This window comes from Anneissia japonica, unplaced genomic scaffold, assembly GCF_011630105.1.
Source record: "Anneissia japonica isolate Jap-2015-1 unplaced genomic scaffold, ASM1163010v1 scaffold2471_len1564793_cov202, whole genome shotgun sequence".
Classification (NCBI taxonomy): Eukaryota; Metazoa; Echinodermata; class Crinoidea; order Comatulida; family Comatulidae; genus Anneissia; species Anneissia japonica.
Genome location: NW_022709610.1, coordinates 1,102,783 through 1,112,670, shown reverse-complemented (window position 1 = coordinate 1,112,670; position 9,888 = coordinate 1,102,783). Strand labels below are relative to the sequence as shown.

Here is a 9,888-nt window from a genome sequence, read left to right as displayed (position 1 = left end):
ATGCTGCATAAACTTTCTTTCATTATTCTGTTCATGAGGACAATTCAATTATGGGATTTTAGCATATCATTGTAAATATCATATACTGTATAATCATATTTACCTAACTTTGGAATTAATCAGTGACGTGCTGTATTATTTCGAGAAGATAAAGTTAGGACGATTCTTTATTTTTTTTCCGTTACGATTATCTTTTTGTTTTAAAAGTCTATCATATCTAGGCCTAGGCCTATATACCTAGTTGCTAGCAGCCTACTCTATATAGCATGAGGCTCCTAAGAAGAGTCAGCACTGCAGAGGAGAAAGGTTGGTTGTGCAGACAGAGTAGGTTTGTGAATCGTCGGCGATAATATTAATTTCGCCTGTAAATGAATGATAAAAATATTAATAACATGAAAGTTTTCTAATTGTATCTAGGCCTCTAGGCCTATGACTTCGTAAACTTTAATTTATGAAATAAAATATGCTGGTCATCTTCAAACCAACAAATAGCCTAGGCCTATTTGTAATCTAAACAATAAATCAAAGTTGAAGAATTATAGCATTGAGAGAATTGTTTGTACAACATATGCCTAATCATTCATAATCAAGAAGCTAGGCCTTGTAAGTAAAATAGCAGCATTCTCCACACTTCTGTTTATAATATTAGTGAGTTATAATATTGTAACTCTCTATGGATGTTACTAGATGAGTTCGGACTTCAATGAATGAGCCAGACACCAAGTAAGCTGGATGTTAACGGTTTTATTCTATACAAAGTGTGAGCCTCCAACAAGACACAGCTTGGCTTGTCGCGAGACTCCGCGGGAACATCCCATAATAGAGTCCTTGAAAGTTCAAAGGTTACAATATTATCATTATTTTATTACTGTATTATTATTATTATTATTTATTTATTTATTATTCATTATTTACTATTCATTGAAATTTTGATTTGTAATTTGTAAAACATTTAAACGTTTTGATTTAAAATATGTATTAAAACAATCAATATATTATAATACAATTAGGCATGGGGGCCTCTTTAAAATATATTTTTAACTTTAAAATCTTTAGTTGCACAATTAATTGATTTGTAAAGCACAATTGGGCATGTTTGCATAGCTCAGGACTCCTTGGACAAGATTTCGCTTTTATTGGAGGATTCAATTTTTATTTTTAATTATAATTTAAGCTACCTTTGACTGATACTTCATGTAGCTTTCTGGAAATTTAGTTATATAATTTAACAGCAAAGTGCAACATTGCATCTTTTTATAAATCATTGCTGCTTGAATGATTCTTCCTTTTTTATTTTTTTATTATCATCGTAATTAAGCTGATTTAAGTACTACCTTAAGGTGTTCGGCCGAAGAAGTACCGAAATTTAGGCCTGTCTAGGCCTAGAAGTAGTACCGTAGTAGGTGGATATATTTATTACCGCGAAGTGGGGCGGGCGGTACATGCCGTTTTATTTAATACGTGGATAGCGAGATTTTTCGATCGCCATGCGAAGTTAAAATATAATCCCAAATCCTCCTCCATTTTGGAATTTAAGGAAATTAATACATTTTTGTTTCTTTGTTGGACCGATTGCAGCAACCCCACACCCAACATAACGGTATTTCACATTATATAGCATTAATCATCAATAATAACTGCTAACTTCCTACCCTATCGCGTTGTTTTGTTTTGGTGACAACATGGCCGGTGTAAGTCACGTGATTGAAACCGAGTTGGCCAAACTCTCTCTATCTACGGCTCTGGCTAGGTATATCCAGACGCACACGGCACCCCTTTTCCACTAATGGAGGAAAACTTTTACTAAATCAGAGTCCGGTCAAACGATTCGGCGCTTTTGTGTCTGTCATTTTATTATTTTGATTTATTTATGTCTACTTGTTTGTATCTTATGGATAATGGCAACGATTTCAACCTCTGCAGAAGGTCACAGTTATGCAACGGTTGCAGAAGTTTTTTAGATCCTGCCGTACGTGGCGCCCCATTGTTTGTAATCCCACCATGCATTTCGGTGGAACTTTTTTTTTTTTTTGAAGATCTCTATCTTGTGTTTCTAGTATCTTTGGTAAAACATTTTTTCTCAACTGTTGTTTCAGTTGATCATCTTTTCTAAATTCTCTCACCCATCTCATCCCATTTTTATTTATGTGTCATGTAGCCGGTTTTTTGGTCGCCAGCCTTCCATTTTAACCCCGTTTTTGGATTATTCTGGGCTGTGTTATATCCGTTAGTAACACTGCGCTTCCGGCCACTCTTGTTTGCTCATTATTGTCAAACAATTCTTTCATTTTTCTTTTGGAATGGCTTACCGTATGTACACAAAAATATACATTTAAAACACGTTCACAAGTAATAAGCATAAGTCGTAACAATACAATTTTACAAAACAATTTCCATATTTAAATGCATTTTGACATGTGAAATAATGTAAAGTACGTATTTACTAATTAAACGACAAGTCAATGTTAAGAAATTTATCAAAATAATGTATCTGGGTTGTTCTTTTTACAGCTTTTTCAGAAACTATGGAAATCTTACCATCCTGGTTCGAAGTAAGTGTCTACTACGATATATATATATATATATGTATGTATGTATATATATGTGTATGTATGTATATGTATATATGTATGTATATGTATATATATATGTATGTATGTGTATGTATGTATATGTATATATATATGTATATATATGTATATATATATATATTATAGTTATATAGTTTTGCCTACATAGGCCTATATATAGGCCCTATGTATGTATATGTATATATATATATGTATACAAATGGGGGGGGGGTTGGGGTCGGATGCCCTCCTCCGAAAATGAGCTTTCCCGGCTTCTGAAGTGTCTGCTAATGACTTTTAAGTTTTCAAGGTTTTCCTCTCTTAAAAAGGGTCAGCAAATTTGTTCTTATCTTTATTACAGTAAATAGGCCTATTATGTGTGTATTTATACATAAAAACACATTTTAGTAGTTGCATACGGGGGTCCTCCCCCGGGAAAATTTTTATTCATATATGGCAGGAAATGAGCTTTCCCGACTTCTAATTTTCACATTGTAACAACAATATTTCAGCTCACAGGTCCTGAAAAGGTAGGTCTAGATTTTTCCTTTTTTTTTTTTTTTTAGGGAGGTTGATTTTTTTTTTAATTCTAGGGGGTCAGGACCCCCTTGACCTATCCAAATCTGCCAATGGATAAAATTGTGGCAGGCTTAAGGAATTTGTAATTCTCTATACAGAGGCAAACGTACAGGAAATAAATTGACCAACTATACACCTACGACCGAGACATGGCTCAAGAAGGATGATTCTGTTAGTTAGGAACCTTACACCTAATGGCAACTCATTAACCTCTCACGTGATGTTAAGACGTATGGTAGGGTGTTGCTGTTCTTTTAAAAAGTGAATTGAAACTTATTAGTTACGACACAGGTCTGTCATTAATGACTTTTGAGTTATCTGGTTTTACTACCATATCCTGCGATGTAAACATATTACTCATATATAGGCCTCCACCAACTCAGAGTAATGGCTTTAAAACGTCCGTGTTTCTCGATGAGTTTGACACATTTATTGATTGTTAACACTCTGGGTAGAAAAGTGCTAACTGCGGACGATTTTAATCTACATGTTGACACGTCTGAGGCTTTCTTCAGCACGTCACTGGTGCTACTCACATATCTGGTTACACTTTTGACCTTGATGAATAAAAAGTATAGCCGCGTTAGTCTGATACAGTTACAACAATATAAAGTATATAACAGCAGCACTTTTGAGACTAACAATATAGAATTTATTCTCTAGCTCTCGTCCACACAGTGGACTTCATCAGGAGACTCTTGACCTTATAATTACTTGTGAGGAAGATGACCTCGTAAGACATTGTAGTGTCTCCACTTTTTGACCACAGTGTGGTGTTGTCTCTTGTCATGTGAAGCTTCCTAAACTTCGCTTTCAAAATTATGGTTTTGAAACCTGTAAGCTTAAGAAGTTGATATTTTATTCTATCACAATTATTTGCTACCTTGTTTTAAGAGTGATTTACTCTGTCCAAATAAACTGGTTATGATTTTCCAACAAGCAGCCAAATATAGATTGGACAAGCATGCCCCTATTGTGTTTTAACATGTACCACAAGACCTCATCGTCCTTGGTATAACAATGCTACTCATACTGCTCGATGTCCTAGACGTAAACTTTTGTGGCGTAAATACAAGAATTCGCACCATCGCCAACTCTCTATTGAACAACGAAAGCTGGTCAACAATGCGATGGATAAAGCTAAAGAGGAACTGGTAAAGTCTCAACTCAGGGCAACTTCTGGATACCGTATCAAAGCGAGCATCACGCGCATTAGACCACGGAGACCTATACGTCCAGAGAAATCCTCAGGAACTTTCTCTCGCACACACACCACTATCATATAACAATATATCTATAAGCTCTACTTCGGTATTGAGCACTCTCCTCCTGATGACCTTGAATCATCGGTCACCGAGGCTTTGTTGGGAATTCAAATACGATTAAAGCTGATTAAACTAATTCCTTACACTCGATTTTTCTTCATTTAGAGAAAACCACACCACCAGGTGTGTTACTAATGGAGTCTTATCCTTCTCCCAACACTGAAGTCACCCCAGATAGGAAGTGGAAAATCAAATTTGACAAAGCGGTAAGTTTATTATAAACAAATATGTTTATACAATAAAATATACAGTAGTACAAAAAGAGGTTCGATAATTTAAGCAGCAACAAACTAAATAAAAATTGTGATCGAAAATGGTAAAATATTTATTTATGATTAGTATCAAATTAATTGAAACCAATATAGTATCACTCCGTATAGTGGACTATAATATAACTTAGTGGTATCAACTACCGTAATTGTTATTTGTTCTATCGCCAAAGGGGAATGGGTTTTTTTTTCAAAATAAGTTAGATCAAGGACTTATAACTGGTTAGATTGGCTCTTGAGAAACTCAGAGAAATGAATTAATTTAAACTTGATGTTATCTTGTAGGTTATAAGGCCAATAAAGCCAGCGTTTATAACTGTCATAGACCTAAAAACTGAAAAGGTAGCTGCTAAATACGATGTATCTGACAAAATGCAAGTTAAAATATCTGAGAAGTATCCTAACACCTTGGTAATCGATAGCCCATACGATAATTTAAAAGCAGGCTCTAAATACATGTTGAAGGTGGACGCGGGAGTGGCTACAAAAATCTGTGATAACCCTTGTGCTGGGGGAGAATGTGCATTGGTAAATAGTATCGAAGCGTCATGGCCTATCAAAACTCGTAAGTATTTTTTCCGTGCATTACCAAATTGAATATCTAATTGGGATTTGTTTTTCTAAATGTGAGCATGTATTGGGTAATTTTCTAAATGCAGGCTCCATTTTTTTTTTATATGTTGTACAACAGCTAACCATACTTTAGTTTAAGGGCAGGTTTCGTTTTATATGGTTGCATAATTATTGAAATTGTATTCCATGTCGTGAATGGAGAGAACATGTTAAATATGTGAGATTCCATTTTCATTTTACATCTGTTTTGCTTAAAGACTTAAAACAACATTGAAGGCAATTCGCAGGCAGTTTACTAAATCTCTTAAGAAGCCTTTCAAAAATATTTTACACGTTGGATGTCTTGCTTTTGGGATAATGATAATGATTTCCATCGTGTAAAGCTTCTTTACATGTAGACTCACTTGCCGTCAGAATTATCTTAGACATTTTGGTTTGTAATCTCTCAAGATCTTCTATGTCTACTCGCTCCCTATGGAGAACTGGCATAGTTTAATTAGGGGTGAGCTAAGGTTTTCCAAAGGGTGCTTCTATATAATGCTGTATTATATCCTATCCCTTTATCGTATTTATTAATTTACCTTTATCAACCTTTGTTAAAGAATTAAGATTTCATTTTTAAAGCCAGGCTCTGGAGGGAAATAATGTTTTGTACAACTCATTTTTCTAAGACACAAAAACATGTATTTGATCACAAACTGGGGAATGGTTAATCAGACAATTTTTAAAATATTTCAAAACTGGGGGTGGGGGAGGATGTGGAAATAGGGTGGTTACGCTTCTTCCCCAGTTTTTAAATATTCACAAAATTGAGTAATATGTAAACTTTGATAAATATAACCATACTGTTTTGTACAGTCTCTGACAATAAATAATTCAATTAAATGCAATGTATGTATCCTATTAGTATGTGTCCCTTTCTATTACATTCTTAACATATTAATGGTCAGATAAGGTCCTCCTAGACACACAACACTACATTTAGAGTCCTGGTTTTAAAAAAAAAACACATTTTTATTATTGTTTGCTCCTATCCTTATCCCTTGTTTTTGCTAATTACTATATATTTATATATATATATATATATATATATATATACATATATGATGAAGATGTATCCACGTGTGTTTCGAACATAAAATATAATACAGCATAACAGCAATGAAACTCAAATACGTAAGATGTTGATTTTAGAAACACTAAAATGTATTGATGCGAATATTTCGGCTATTCCTGTATCCTTTGTCAACGACTGGCATAAAATGAATATTCTGAGAGAGAGAGTTAAATGGTTAAAATATACTGTACAATTTGAGAAACAATAGTCCAAAGCAAGTCGGCATACTACAAAGTCTTAATATGTGTACAAATAAACAATGAAAGAGAGAACAATTAATGATCAAGTGGTGGACTGTGGGAGGAGGAGCTTAACACCCGTCGAGAGAAGCCAATCATTTTGTAGAGGACTGCTTTGAAAAAGCATTTTTACTGTTTAAAAGATTCAAGATTCAAGAGGGTCTGGACTCTGGCAGGAAATTTCTTGATCCGCTTCTGGCCATAGATAGACCCACGATCGATAAGTTCAGTTCGCACAAATGTTTGTTGCTATGATTATCATGACATCGAAAACTGGGCTGAATATTCCAAAGCATCGAAGGTGTATTTCATTGAATGACTCAGAAGATCGGCCTTTGAAATTAAAGACAGGGGAAAAGTTTCCCAGTTTTGCATTAAAAAAAATTTGTATTTTATTGGCCGTCCCCTATTATTTATTAAAACATCTGTAATAAGACCTAGGACCAATTTGTTAAACCAAGAGTTATACAGTAGTGACTACAAATAGAAAACAAGGCAGAAACTAATACTGTATAAAGCAAAACAGATTGATGAGATTATATCAACATTTATCGTTTTCTTTATCTAATTTCTACTATTCAGCACCCATGCCTGAACCCACAGTGGAGTGTGGTCCTTCTAGTCTGACCGTGTACGTCCCACTTGCTTATGTAGAAGGCGTACCAGCTAATGCGCTCAGATTCATCGATAGCTGCTATGCAGAACCATATAACTCCACTCACTACAAAATGACAACAGGATTCGAAGAATGTGGCACTATAGCTGAAGTGAGTAGACCAAATGGGTTTAGTAACTGGGGTTTCTACTTTTGTTACCAATTATTGTGGTACAACACATTTTTCTGATCATCATTACTGGTAACTGGGAGCTCAATTTCACAGGTATAATCAATATAAATGCCATAGAACCTGTGTGTTTTCGACAATTTTGAATTTTTAATCAATACGTCTAACACTGCACTGATGTTAAACTAAATACTATTTTTACTTTTATCTGAAGGAACCAACTCCTGGGCGGCTAATCTTTAAAAACATTGTAAGCGACGTGCCTAAAGCAATTGCAGAAGGGCTCCCAGTCACCAGAACTCAGCGGACAGTCAAAATCAATGTTACGTGTGAAGTCAAGGGTATAAGTTACTACGATGTTAGCTTCACGCCATCAGACGCCATGGAAGCATTTGCTGTTGAAGGAAAATCTAGGCTCAACACTTTGTTGAAACTGTATGAGGACATTACATATAGCCGTGAATACAGAAAAGAGGATTTACCAAAATCCGTTAAACTGAAGCGTAGATTGTTTTTTGGTCTAGAAGCAGTGGACAAAGCCAAAGCTCTTCAGATAATCAGTTGCACAGCAATTCCAAGACGAACGCCAAGATGCAAAGGTGAACGGTATACATTTATTGAAGATGGGTAAGCACATTCAACTTATCATTTGCGGCCTATGTAATTCATCACAATAATGGAAAAATAAAATACATTATGGTCCTACAGTGAATAAAATTATAAGAATCGTAAGTAGGCCTATTTTTTTTCTCATACTGGTACCGAATCTTTCTTTCAACATTTTTTTGTTTGTGCACAGCAAAGTTATGTTCAATCTTATTATTATTTAGTATATTATTTTTTCAAACTGTTTGGATTACATTAATTCAAATTATGCGTTAGAGTTTGCATGGCTTGTCTTTTTCTTACACAGACCTTTACTGTTTTAGTGTTTGTTTTTTTTTTTTAGGAATGGGGTTACGTCATCGTTGTTTTAATATGATTACCATCACAGTTATTTTAACTATGTGTATATTTATTAATATTGACAAACATTATAAAAGTAAATGATGAAGACACATGGAATCAAGTAACATGTGATTATTATTTGTCCTAGATGTCCCGTGGACAGCACCTTTCGATTTGAGCAGACCAACTCAGGATATGAGAAAAGGTTTTCGATAAAAGCATTTAGCTTTTTGTTTTACAGATCAACAGAAGAGGTAATAACATGTTTAGCACTTCGATGTTGGTCTTTTTGTGCCACCATTTTATATTTGAAATTTTGCGAAGACATCTTTGTTGGAAGTGTCCCATTTTCCGCAGGTGGTGTGTAAGAGTTGCCCAGGTTCAAAGCAAGTTGTGTATGCACTGTTCTGGATCTTTCAAAAGCAGCATTGTCTGCATAGAAGAGTTGATCCACCATGGAGGTTGCAGCACGGCCCGATCGCCTACCGTCCATGCAGTGGCGTATGTTGATACACGTGTCTAGTTGAGATGAAGTTGCACAGCGAAGAACATAGGCAAAGTAAAGAATGAATATAGATGGAGCTAGGATGCATCCTTCCCGGAGACCTGAAGTTATGAAAAAGGGTTCAGTAAGATCACCATCAATCAGTAGTACTCTACCTTCCATACCGTTATGAAAATTTGCGATGATTTTTACCAGCTCAAGAGGTATTCCAAGTAGCTTCCAAGCAAGCGTAATATCCACTGTGAAGAACGCTTTTGCTAGATCAAAAAACACAATGTGAAGATCATTGTTTTATTCATTTTTTATGTAGGTTTTATTCTATGGTTGGTCAAATATGATTTAGAACTAGTGACGAGTTTGCCAGCGACAGAGAGTAGGGTGATTTACCCAGCCCCTATTATAGTATTGCATGCATGGGGGATGCATTTCTTTTTGAAGAGTTTGATTATGTTCCCATATTTGAAACCGTGCAGGAAACTCTCGCAACGCCATATAGAAATAAACAGGTTATACAGGCGCGTCATGATCTCGTGTCCCCCATATTTCAGCACCTCAGCTGGAATACCATAGCACCGAGGACTTCAAAAAAGAGGTTCTTCCTTCAAGTTGTTATTTCATTTCAGCTTGTGGTATGTCATCGATAATTGAGTCATCGGTGGTTGATAAATAGTTTAACAGAGCCTTCAGTTTCAGTTTATTGTTTCACACAATGAATACACTATCAGAACATGTCATATAATAATTTAAATAGTAACATGGGTACATAAATCCAAAATAACAATATAGAGCAGTCTAGAAGCAATCTATCTTCTGTAAATCGCACACCAGAGGAAGAGTTTATGGAGGAAGGACCAGAGCGATTCTGAAGGAAGACGACTTTGATTTAAAGGCAGAGTGATTTAGGGAGATATGTTCTTGAATTTCGGCGTTATTCTCATCGAACCAATAACAATAATACTGTATATTTCAGTCTTATAT

The 9,888-nt window shown here is 35.2% G+C and overlaps 1 protein-coding gene across 1 annotated transcript in view; it reads left to right on the top strand.

Moving 5' to 3' along the window:
* LOC117106817 overlaps window positions 1-9,888 on the top strand; it is a 26,130-nt gene that overhangs the window by 15,392 nt on the left and 850 nt on the right. Inside the window, exons 8-13 of the mRNA XM_033248279.1 lie at window positions 2,512-2,552; window positions 4,580-4,680; window positions 5,029-5,308; window positions 7,255-7,439; window positions 7,672-8,084; window positions 8,554-8,659. Coding sequence (XP_033104170.1) covers window positions 2,512-2,552; window positions 4,580-4,680; window positions 5,029-5,308; window positions 7,255-7,439; window positions 7,672-8,084; window positions 8,554-8,659 — 1,126 coding nt within the window. The remainder of the gene's footprint in view (window positions 1-2,511; window positions 2,553-4,579; window positions 4,681-5,028; window positions 5,309-7,254; window positions 7,440-7,671; window positions 8,085-8,553; window positions 8,660-9,888) is intronic.